General features: G+C 42.6%; 1 protein-coding gene across 6 annotated transcripts in view; it reads right to left on the bottom strand.

Moving 5' to 3' along the window:
• PLEKHG4B (pleckstrin homology and RhoGEF domain containing G4B) overlaps positions 1–12,696 on the bottom strand; it is a 196,888-nt gene that overhangs the window by 15,786 nt on the left and 168,406 nt on the right. For all 6 annotated transcript variants that reach the window (XM_043540377.1, XM_043540381.1, XM_043540382.1 and 3 more), the window contains 7 exons: positions 10,714–10,803; positions 10,373–10,597; positions 9,896–10,066; positions 8,450–8,630; positions 3,963–4,079; positions 3,257–3,526; positions 2,340–2,554 (listed from right to left, as the gene is read on the bottom strand). In XM_043540377.1, the coding sequence (XP_043396312.1) occupies positions 2,340–2,554; positions 3,257–3,526; positions 3,963–4,079; positions 8,450–8,630; positions 9,896–10,066; positions 10,373–10,597; positions 10,714–10,803 (1,269 nt within the window). The remainder of the gene's footprint in view (positions 1–2,339; positions 2,555–3,256; positions 3,527–3,962; positions 4,080–8,449; positions 8,631–9,895; positions 10,067–10,372; positions 10,598–10,713; positions 10,804–12,696) is intronic.

Below are 12,696 nucleotides of genomic sequence, written 5' to 3'. Positions count from 1 at the left end.
CACAGAAGACGTGTCTTACACTTTCATCCTCCCGTAGATTAATCAATATACAAGGTTAAACAGTAAGAAATAAGGCTGTGAAAGATCAAAGGGGTTTCATTAGCAATTTAGAGCCAAGTGCTCCAAAATCTTCAGTAAATCCGCAGCCCAACAAAGCACTTAAGCATATGCTTAAATTTAAACATGTAAATAGTGCCTTTCACATCAGTGGGATTATTCACATGCTTAAGTGCTTTGCTGGATCAGCACTTATGTTCACCCATACTCATGTTAAAAAAAGGAGTGCAATGGGTGCCTAAAGGGAGCCTAACTCCTGATCTGTGGACTGTTGGAGATGTTCTCTATTTAACCACGGCAGAAAGGACAGTACAAATGCCATGCATCTGGAGTGAGGTGTAAGCCAAAAAATGGAGGAGGTTTAGGGAAGTGTATGCTGAACATTGAACTTACAGGCAAGCTCACCTACACTGCCTCCAAAATGCAGCAGAACCACGGACACTATTTGTTCTTAATGTATTCCATCTACAGCTGGAATAAGTCAGCACCATGTTCTTGATTTACTTCTCCCTGGCTGGTTTGGCAGAGGAGAAGTTTGATGCCTGCCTCGGCTGGTGCCTGGAGTCAAGGGAAGATAGATAGGACCCCCATTCTGATCCATATTGGTCAGGAGGCCTTGATTTAATCCTGGATCAGGGAAGATCTAGCTCTCTTCAGCTCTAGGTAGGTGAAAGACCAGTCTGTGGATGTTCCTTTAACACATCCAGGGGATCCAATAACTCATGGATTCCTCTGCTTACCAGCCAGAAAACAGCTGTGTTATACTGTCTACATTTTGGCAGGGTGTTCTGTTGGTAGGAGAATTTGGCCTATGTTCTGTGACTTCCTGTTTCTGGATAGAACAATATAATACTTGGAATCAGTCAGAGTTTGTTTTAGTTTGTTCACTTCCTGAGGTGGTTTAGGGCCAATTTTTCAGATCTTACCTAGTTGTGCATTTGTGCACACAGAAATGTGTTATTTTGTGTGTTCACTATGGTTAGATATTGATACATTCCCATTTATGTACTTGCAGGCTAGACAGATTACCATCTAGCCATGTACACACACAAATCCCAATTTGTACACCAGCATCCAATCCAACTTTGCACAAGCAAAGTAGGTACGTATTTGCACCTGTGCTAATCAAATCCTTAACACATCATATATTTGATTTATCCCCATTGAAATCTGGACGGTCCCCTGGATATTTGTCTATGGGACCAGCCCCGCATGGATCCAAGAAGGGATCATGTTGTCATTAATGTCCTTGAGTAAACAGGGATTTTCATTATAGATTAAATAAAATCACACAGTACACTATTGTGTATTCAAGCAAAAGGGACGTGCGCCTTAAAAAGGGGATGGCTCTGACTAATTCTAACTTCAGTAGCACCCTGCACTTTACTTCCTAATTGCTTCAGCTTTACAAGTTATACACTTTGTGAACCTCGCCCTTAAATCACTGTTGCTTGTGGCAACATTTATTACCAGTATTCATTGTGATCTAACTCTAATTTTGTTCAATTCGACATGTAATCAAGTGACATTTAGGACCTTGGAGATACTCTGCTGACTGTACATCCTGTTGGGCAGCATCCTCTAGCCTTTGTCCTCTACTGTAACAAATATATTGTCAGCAGTGCTGACCAGTAGGAAGCTCTATACTTTATTTGTCTACAGAGGTTAACTTGAAGAGCACCTGCAACTCTCAAATGGGTGTTGGCTCCAGACTTCATGGTATTACAGTTTCCGGGAGGAGTGCAGAGCCTGCATATAACTGACTCAGTGTGTGAGTGAGAAGCAGCTGGTGCACTGTAGCCCTGTGATGTGGGTCTTTGCCTGACAGGGAACAGGCTCAGACTACCAGCTCTTTTTACTGTACCAAAAGGTTAAAAGAAAAAACATGGATTTCCCCTGTGAACATAAATTGTTTCTAAAATAGAGACTCTAAAATCCATCAGCTATAAAGTGGTGTCAAAAATGCCTATATTTAAACATACAACACTGAGGGCCAAACCCTGCTCTCATTCACACCCATACAAGTCCACTGGAGTCACCACTGCAATTATGCAACCAAAAGGAAGTCAATAGGCTGCATGGGTGTAACTGACAGCAGAATTGGCTGTAAGCGTCTTACTGAGTTCAATGTGAAGTATGCTCAGATCAAGTCCCTACAATCAGGGTCTTAGAAAACAGCTTAGTTCAGTATTGCCATGTTGGTAAAATGATTGGTAATCATTATAAGTGAAATCAGTGAAGGCTTTTTGTACGACTTGTGAGCTAAAAGGTGAAATACTTACCGCTGTGACATACTGGTTGGTATGTTTTGATCTAGGATTCTTCTCAGGGAGAGCAGGAGATGTGCACTGGGAAGGAGGTTTAGAGCCAGGATTTGAAGCACCTTCATTCAAGAATGTCTCTGTAGAGAGCTGGGACAATCCAGGATGGACAGAGCAACTAAAACCACTCACACTTTCACCCGAAGTGCACTGGGATGATTCTGAACTCTCTGTGACTATAAACAGGAAGAAAGCATGCAAAGTTAGACTCTGTCTAGGCCTGTAGTCCAACAGTCTTTACACATTTAAAGACTCTATATCTTCCAGTGTCTAATATTTTAGGACTCCACTGATCCAAACTGAACACTAAACTCTGAGTGTGGCCTAACCAGTTCTTTATAAAGTGACAGACAATCTCCTTAGATGTATATACCCTTCTTGATTAAAGCCACCATCCTAATAGCTTTCTCCATCAGTGCGGGCACTGGACTGAGGGGGCGCACGCACGCACACAGACACACACAAAAAGCTTAGAAGAAGGCTAAGATTTCCTAGCCCTAAGGAGCTAGGCCTAAGGAGTAACGCAGTGCTGTGGGAGTCAGTGTCACCATTGTTTCCCTTATTTGGTTCATGTATTTAAAGAGTTCTGAAAATAAAAAGTTGAAGATAACCACTTGCAGAGGCACTACTTGTACATCCTACCCTGGGTGACAGCCATGGCTCTAGAGAGCAGCAAGAGCTGTCATGGTTGTTGCTACCTAAAACTAGAAATGTGATAAATTTGAGGGACTAAAAGTACTGCTTAAGACATAAATCACAAAGCTCTAACATATTGTACCTCTACACATCTGGGTGTGTCAATCCATCGAGACCAGAACAACCTGCCATGTCCAAAATCCTACAAATCCCTTCTAATCCAGAAGCTGAAATTCACTCACTCATTGAAGGCTGACTGCCAGTTTCCTGCTCCAGTTCATCTTCCTCAATGCAGGTTCTAATATCATATGACCAGTGGTAGAAGGGTGGTCCTAATAAGCCTGGATGAGGTGGGCTGGAATACACATGCAGGTTCAGTGATCCCAAAATGGAAGAAGAGGACTGGCTGCTTGAGGAAGATGTGCTACTGTTTGAGATAGTGGAATGCGGCCTTTTAAATGGAGTGGAGTGGTCAAATGAAGACACGGCTACTGATGCTCGAGATCTTGATTCTACAAGCAAACAAGAACCTTTGATCATTGGAAGGGAACAAGGTGAATAAGGGGAAAATGCTATTTTGAACAAGAAATAAAACAGGATTGGCTAGCTCAATAATCTTCTACTACTTGAATTAAAATGTTATCGAACTGAGTTTAGGAAAGTCCATTTGTTCAGCCCGCAGCTGCCCCCGTGCTCTCCAGATTTTCTGACAAGGAGAGATTGAATACAGTTGGAGGTCTGTATTGCTGAAGTTCCATGATCTTAACAACAGAAATAAGATACTAAATCTACTACACTGATACAAAAGTAAGATCAATTCTTTGCGGAAATATGTTACAATCAACTTTAAAAAAAAAAAAGTGTGAAACAATTAATGAAAACAATCGTCCAAGCAGACTGGCAAGTGGGAAGGCAGAACAGCAACATAATGTGAGTAATAGACAGTACCTGTTCCCTTCATGATGTAATCTATTGCTCGGTCGCTTATGGCTGCTTCACTGGGCTTGATATCCATGAAAGGTTTATTGCCTATTCCCATTGACACCATTTCTTGCATTCTGAGTTCTAAAGTGGGGAAATGCACACATGTAAAATATCAGCCACTCCTTTGATGTTTTAGTTATGCTGCTATGGGAGAACGAAAATATTTCCCTCTTTCCAGTACCCTCGGCAGTAGCTTACTGACCCCCTACAGGAGAGAAAAGCATTTATCAGCTGCAAACACTCTAGCTCTGGAGCCAGCCAGACACTGGTAACTTGAGCGGGTCAGACTTAATTTTTTGTAAAGTAACTAGAGGGTTGTAAAGGAAACTAGAGGATTGTAAAGGATGGTTCCATCTCCTCTGGTGCTATCTCTCAGACCCATTTCATTATTATTATTGAATCTTTTTAACAGTAGGTGTTTTTTTTTTCCTAATGGCAAAGTGAGATTTGTTTTCCAACCATCCTCAAACATTACAGAATAATTCTTTAGAGGGAAAACGGGATGATCATTGTTTTCATCACCATTGAACACGACTCAGTTTCAGAACATCCCCAGTCACCACGCCAGTCAAATACATTGCAATTCAAAGCAGAGTTCAGAACTTCACTCCTACTAAAAATATAGCCATGGAACTGGCATGTCATGTATGTCTAGCACAAATCACCAAGCCTGTTGCCACCAGGCCACCATATTAGGAAGTTAACTTTAGTGTCAGGACTGTTTTACACAGTAATTTGAGGCTAGCAGTACAAACATCTTCCCACCCTTAACTGAAGGTTCTTGGCAGAGAATCCACCCTTATTAAACTTTTTCTTCTGTTAAGGATGGATGGTTGCTTGTGCCAAGGATGGAGACTACCAGAGCTGCATGAATATTATGGTACTGTTTTATTATGCATGCAACTCAATTAGGGTGGCATGCTCGCCTCTCTGGGCCTGGCCAGTCCCTGCTCTCTTTGAGGCAGTTTGCCCACCAAGGGGAGTTTGGAAAGAACAGTCCGTGTGATTGGAGGAGATCAGGGACTGTGATTGCGCAAATTAAAGAGGACATGGAAGGCTTCTTGCACACTCCCCCTCTTTGTGCTCTTGCTCAGCGGCTGGACACAATTTAACTCTTAGGGGGCTGACAGGGTCTTTTAGGGCTGCATTTCAAATCCTGCTCATGTAAGTAGCAACTAAAAGCCATTCATTACTATCTGAGGGCTGTTCAGTGACATACGTGAAAAGAGTTAGTGAAGTCTCACTCCTGGTCCACGCAGAAACCAGCTGCCATTACAAACACCGCAATTGCGGTTAGCACTAATTGGGAGCCTTGTTTGTATTCCCAACATGGGTGCTCCCTCAGGACAGGGCTGAGGCATATTGTAGGGGAACAAGCTTTGCTGCTGTCCATGATGCACTCAAGCAAAACTTGGGCTTCCAGGGCTGGCTGGCACCTTTCACGAGCTCTAAATTAGCTTGAAAAAGCTTGAATCTAAAAAGAACAACTCAGGCTATGGATACACTACAGAGTTTACAGTGGTGCACTTATGCTGCTCACCACTGAGAAGCTCTCCCGCCGACATCGTGCTGTCCACATTGGCGCTTAGGTCAGTATAACTTGCGATGCTCGGGGGAGGCGGGGTGGCTTATCCACACCCATGAGTGACATGAGTTATACTGATGTAAGCTGCAGTGTGTACAAAGCCACAGTCTTAAAGAGAGTGGAACAGAAACAGAAGTTTTCCTGAACTCAATTTCATCGCAGGGGGAAGGGTCAGGCCCTCCAACACATAGAGGCCTCAGGAATTATGCCCATCAGCCCTCCTTTCTCAGTGGCTTTACTTCAGGCCTTTGCTTCCAATTCCCTAGAGATTATCCTGATGATGTAAAACAAATGGCTTGCTGCAGAGAGGCTCATTTTGTCCAAAGCTTTCAATGTGCACAGATATTTTCCCATTCTTCTAGGGCTTAAATTCAGCTGGAGCCATCTGGAGTAGAGTGCCAGTAAATATTTTTAAACCCACAAGGAGCCCTGGCACCCCAGTGCCCCCCCTCAGGACTGAAGTCCTAGGCCCTGGTGTCTCCCGTGGGGCTGAATTCCCGAGCCCTGGCGTGCCCTGAGCCTTGGCACACATACATTCCACGACCCCCTCCCCGCAGCTGAAGCCCAGAGCCTTGCAGCTCCACAGGGCAGAAGCCCACCACCCTGCTGCAGGGCAGAAGGCCAGAGGCACTCCCTGCCTGCTGGGCCCTGGAGGTTTTATAGCATATTGGGGGGATGGGGGTGGGAGGCTCCGCAAAATAATCTATGAGAATTTAAGCCCTGCTTTCTTCTAAATAGCTTAGATGTCATTAACTGACCCCAGGTCTGCAGTAAAAATGGACGTATTGTTTCTCTAATAATTGTGGGTTAAAGCGCACACAGCTCAACGGAAGGGGGTAGGCACTGGCTGGTACATCAAGGTCTTAGTCTGGTAGCAGAGTTTCTCAAACAGGCTGGAAATCATTCTTCTAAAAACCCATTAAGGTAATGAAAAGAATCTGAGAATACAGTTAATCACCATTAATCAGGCACGTGATCTTTGATGGGATATTTACAGAACAACAGAGCCAAATTGAAGCTGACCATACACATATACAGCATCCTTAATGACAAAAATAAAGAGGTACAAGAATCTTTCCATCTTATAAGAACTTAGAAACATCCAAATCCTTAAGAAGACACTGTTGCTACAAGTACTCCTCAGAAGGAAAAAAGGTCCTAAAGCTCCAGCATTAATTCATGGAACGCCCAGATGGATTTAGAATAAATATGCCATGTCCCTCCTCCTTTGTTCATATCTATTCCTTTCATGTTAGTTCTGAGTTTACTGTCGCTTTCTGTGCTACCTCTCTTTTGGTGTGAATTAGGAATTTCTGAGGGGAATTCTGAAGTGATTGGCTAGAGAAGAACAAAGGAAAAGGATTTAAAAAGAGAACAGCATTAAAGTGGCTGAGTTAAAGCTTCAAATCGACCGGCTAGTATGTGTTACAAGTCGACACGTTAGTATCTCCCCAGAAATGCTTACCACCAAATAGGATTCAGCCCCAAAGTTACTATTTTCTAATTTTCTTTTTTCTGAGTCGTGTATTTAACTGCTAAATTTAAAGTAACTTGAAAAGGGGGTGGGGGGGAGGGGAAATCTTCTCCTTTTCTTCATTATGTTGTACTGTATAAAGAAAGCCTAAAAAGGTAAGAACTTTTTGTTTCCCTTTTTGTTGTTTTTCTTTCCTTCCCTTTCTGTTTGATTTTTACACTAGAAATGTTTACCCTATTTTTCTGTCTACGGATGACTGCAAAATGGTAGGAATATGACATTAGAGATACCATAACTACTTATGCTAAACAATCTGTTCAACCATGTACTCAGAGTGTCACAGCTAATTACATTTCCCAGACCCGAAGAAGAGCTCTGTCGAAGCTTGAAAGCGTCTCTCACCCACAGAAGTTGGTCCAAAAAAGGTATTGGTTAAAGATTTAATTTGTCCTTCAAATAAGGGCTGAGAAAACTCACAATTCACATGTGGAGCTTCTGAAGAGTCCTGTAACAAAACCAGAAAAGACCAGAGCTCCCTGTACTGATATTTCTAACATTAAAATGAACGAGGAGAGCTCTTTACCACCCTGCATGTTTGATGAACAAAACAAAAAGGTCTTACTCATGCCCCTTAAAACAAAGCCAAACCAAGAAAGGACAGCAATCCAATTTTTTTTCTTCTGGAGCTCACTTTTAAGCACTATTAGCTGCACTTGTAAGAAGCAGTGCTACTTACTGAGGCAAGACTGAAAACCAAGTGTGTATTCCACATAGGTTTCCCAGGGGGGATATGTTCCATACTTACCACCATTAAGCGTATACAGTATAGTTGTAGCGGTATTGGTCCCAGGATAGTAGAGAGACAAGGTGGGTGAGGTAATATCTTTTACTGGACCAATTTCAGTTGGTGAGAGAGACAAGCTTTCGAGCTACACAGAGCTCTCCTTCAGGGCTGGGAAAGGAAACCCCCCAGCATCACAGCAAAATGCAAGGTGGAACAGATTGTTCTGAGAGACCATTCAAGATAGAGTGGCCTGTTAACACCTCTGCAGTCATATGACAAAAAGAGGAGTTAGTGGGTTACAGATCGTTGTAATAAGCAATAAAAAATCCAGTGTTTAAAAACTAGGTTTGCCCACAGTGTTAGCAACATATCTAAGGGGCCCTCCCAAAGCCTGCTAATTGTAGAGAAACAACTTTATTGTGCTGTAATTGTTTTAGGAGTGCTGTTTGCAGAAGCTGTTTTCCGGTTGCTTTTTTAAAATTGAAGTTTTTGGTGACTGCAGACATAAAAGCGTCACCTAATGTGATTGTTTGACTTGCCTTTATAGAAGTACAAGGAGTAGACTGCTAAACCCTTCACTCTCTTTCTGAATTAAATAGTTGGTGTACCTCGATTTCTCAGAGCTTGTCTCCAAAGAATCCTTCCTATGATACTGGTCCAAGCAATTTTAACTTCTGTTGAGTTGGCTTGAAGGATGTACGTGTCCTGGGATTTCCTCCTCCTTCTAAACCAGATTTCAAACCGTAGACCACTGTCTCCAACATTCTCTGTCATCCCAATCTCAGCCGTCTAAAATCATATTAAAAAATCACACATTCAAGTGCATGGAAACATTTATAACAAACTGATGAAGTGAAATTCTTTGCATTGCTCATTCTATGATGGTAGAAAAATGTCTTCACTTTGATTCCTTGGTAGTACAACTGTACACAAAGCTGTAAATATTTCTGTTTGAATTTTCAATATCCCAAGAGTCAGCACTCTAGATTGCCCATGTGATCTCTTTGTAAGAGCAGCATGGAGCTGGCAGTGTTAATCTCTAGGAGAAGCACAGCATCCTCAAAAGTTCAGAGAACTGCAGTGAATTAAGTTGAAGCTGAATATCTGGGGGCAGATCTTCAGCTAGTGGATGTTGTCACAGTTCAACTTATACCAGCTGAGGAACTGCCCCTTGGGGTCTAGTATGCAGGGTGAATGCTCTATATATTGCCTCAGTTCAACAACACAGGTCAGCATATACTTAAAAAGTTAAGCACATGCTTTGGTGAATCAGGGTTTTGCATATATCTGGTGTTGCCAACGAGGGTAGTTGCAAACCCTGGCTTCACACACATACACCTCTCCAGACTGAGAGGTACAAATCTGTAGTCAGCATGGTGGCCGAGAGGTCATAACTACATATCAGGCGTTTCTTCTTGTAATGAAAGAAATGTTAAAAATAATTATTTCTACAAGAAACACCTGATTTCCAATGAGTCCTCTCCAGCAAGACACACATGCACTTATGATACAGCGTATATACACACAGACATGTTTTGCTCATTTTACTCATTGGTTTCTCAAAAAGAAAAGGAGTACTTGTGGCACCTTGATTATCATACACATTGTAAGGAGATAAGATAAGACTTTAGATAAGCTATTACCAGCAGGAGAGTGGGGTGGGGGGAGGTATTTTTTCATGCTTTGTGTGTATAAAAAGATCTTCTACACTTTCCACAGTATGCATCCGATGAAGTGAGCTGTAGCTCACGAAAGCTTATGCTCAAATAAATTGGTCAGTCTCTAAGGTGCCACAAGTACTCCTTTTCTTTTTGCGAATACAGACTAACATGGCTGTTACTCTGAAACTAATCAGTTTCTGTCTCTCTCATTTCTTCCAACTTTTAAAAAACACATACAAACTACTTGAAATGTAACGTGCAATGGAACTGTGATCCGTCACCTGCCATTGTCAAACAGATGGGGTTCCTGTCCATGCAGAATACTAAGCAGATGGCAGGAGGCATGCTGCATTGTACATGCTATCCAAAACATTACAGCAGGATTACATTTACCTTGAATGACTGTTTGTACATATAGATGTCATATCCCCCATCAATCTTTTTTGTTTTGCTAAACAAGATGAGGTCTTCAAAAAGGAAGACATGTCTCAAATACTTCTTTCTTCCACAGCAAACAATAAACTCATCTTGACATCTCAGCTGTCCTTGTTCTTTCAGATTGACCTGATTGGAGAAAATGACAATGCTACTAAAGATAAGGGAAGGCTGGGCTGATTTTGTGCAGTCCAAGGAAGAATGGGGGAAGGGCATTATGTCACATAGATTGTATGCTCTTTGGGCCACGGACCGTCTTCTTGCTCTATATTTGTACAGCGCCTGGCACAAGGGGTCCTGGTCCACGACTATATATATATATATAATAAAATAAAATAATCTGCCTCTTAACAACTTTCTGTCTTTGAATGAAAACTGCAGCAGCAAAGCCAAGGGGATATTTGAAAAATAAAGGAAGGATTGAAAAATGCTTACATCACACCCTCTAATGGCATCCATAGCAAGTAAGTCGTTTCCATGGCGAAGCTGGAATTTCACCATTTCTTCAGCTGCCCTGAGATCATTGAGCTCCTGCTCTTGGGTCTTAGTGCACTCTTTGATCATATCTTTTAGAAGAAGAGCATATTTGCTCATTCTTTGAATAGGCTTCAGCAGATAGGAAGCCAGATCCATCTTATCACCCAAATCCTGTTGTTTATTCTGTGGGAATATTAAAGGAATGTATAAACAATATTTGATATACTGCATAAAAGTACACACAGCAGTGAGCGGTGTTCACACAATTCACATTAAATAAGAAGCTGGATAGTAATTACTTTAAAGAATGCATTTCCATGGCTTGTAAGCAAAGCATCCGATTGTGGTTTGTTCTTGCTGTATAACGCATACATTCCAAACTGTTCTTCCTGAAAAAGTATAGGAAAAGGTGTTATTCCTTGTTATTTTCTGTTTCTCCAGCAATCAATTCCTTCTCCATTTAGCATCAGACAGTTTTGTACAGAAATCACGTACAGATTATAACACCCCCCTCCCCCCACAATGGATGCATTCCAATCCAAAGTTGCAGGAGGTGCTATAATCGAGACACACTTCGGCAATGGACATCCAAGGACCATTCATTTAGGAGATTTAGTTCTCTATAATTTACAACTCTTCCAGATCAAACAATTTGCAAAATTCATCTGTTTCAACTATCTGTCTATTGTAGGTATTTCTAGAGCACCTTTCATTACAGTATCTAAATGCTCAATCAGCCAGGCTGACTTTAAACAATATTGGCAACTCATGTGAGTTGACCCAATGACTTTGTCAGGATCATTCATGTGAGTAAGGGCTGCTCACATGAGAAAGCGTTTCCTGCTGTATGCTTGAGTTAATTTAAACCCTTTAGAACTTGTAAGGACCTCCAGTTGGTGGAGTCACAAAGGTACCTAGGCTCCTAAATCCCAGTTTTAGGCTCCACTACGATTCCCCAAACTCCCACCAAACCCCGTAGGTGCTTAAAGTCATTTGGTGTCTAAATTTTCAGGTTAAAAGTTCCCTCAGTGCTCAAGTTTCTTCCTCTGGGCATGCGCACTGCTGCCTCCCTCTAGGTGTCTGAGCACTTTTCTCCCATCTAAGCCCCAGAGCAATTCACAATTTGCAGAAGACAGGAGCTGGCTTGCCTAATTCGCATGCAGCACCTGATCTGATACGTGTGCTCAAAGGCTGCCTACCAGATCGGGTCCCATTCCAAATCTAGCTGGAGGAGATGGTGACGGCAGTTACCACCTTATAACTTTTAGCGCAGGGGTTAGAGCACTTGCCTGAGTTGTGGACCCATGTTCAATTCCCCCCCCCCCCGCCCCACCCGAGGGGGAGAAAGGATTTGAACAGAAGTCTCCTGCCTCCTAGGCAAGTGCTCTAACCACTGGGCTAAAAGTTATAAGGTGGGTAGCACCTCCTCCTCCGTCCATTTGCCTGGAGCTAGGCAGGCACCTAAGGGAACGTCTACACTGCATTTTAAAACTTGCAGCAACGAATCTCAGCGCCTGGGGCTTCAGACTCGGGATTGTGGTGCCACACTAAAAACAGCTGCTCTAGACATTCGGGATTGAGCTCTGAAGCTGGGGCAGTGGCTTGGGCTTCAGAGCCTGAGCGCCAGCACAAGCCACAGCATCTAAACTGCTATTTTTAGTGCCGGAGCACAAGCCCCGCGAGCCCAAGACTGAAGATGCTCTGGAACTCGTTGCCGTGAGATTTAAAATGTAGTGTAGACGTACCCATACTCATTCTCAAAAGAAATACTCTAGGTGCCCAAGCCACCTGACTCCCATTCATGAATTGCTAGCAGAGATAGGCACCTCCTTGAGGCCCTGACTTAGGTGCCTATCTCTATGAGAGAGGCAGGGCATAGGACACACTCGTGTTCTCAGCATCTCCCATTGGCTAGCTTAGGTGGCTCCTTATCTAGTGTGCTGGCCTTTGTGAATAGCAGTGTTGTTCCTGAGATTTTCTAGGTACCTAAAAGTTATGCACTATGATGCTCAGTGTTGCAGCACCTAAGTCCCTATGTGAATCTGGGCTTCAGGTCCCAGTGCTGAGTGTGGTATAGATCGATATCTAGATAGCATTGTGCCCAGTCTAGTCTTTAGGACAGAATGAAATCTTCTCCAATAACTGAATGGTATTAAAGCATACGAAAAGATTCCCTTTTAAATTCCCTGAACATGAGGGAAGCTTCCCAATTCATTGGAAGTTATAAAAAGATCAGGCGAGATCACTATTTTCCCATTGCCTCGGAACACTGAAATAAACAA

The sequence above is a fragment of the Chelonia mydas genome, chromosome 2 (assembly GCF_015237465.2).
Source record: "Chelonia mydas isolate rCheMyd1 chromosome 2, rCheMyd1.pri.v2, whole genome shotgun sequence".
NCBI classification, from domain to species: domain Eukaryota; kingdom Metazoa; phylum Chordata; order Testudines; family Cheloniidae; genus Chelonia; species Chelonia mydas.
This window is presented reverse-complemented; position numbering and strand designations above follow the sequence as displayed.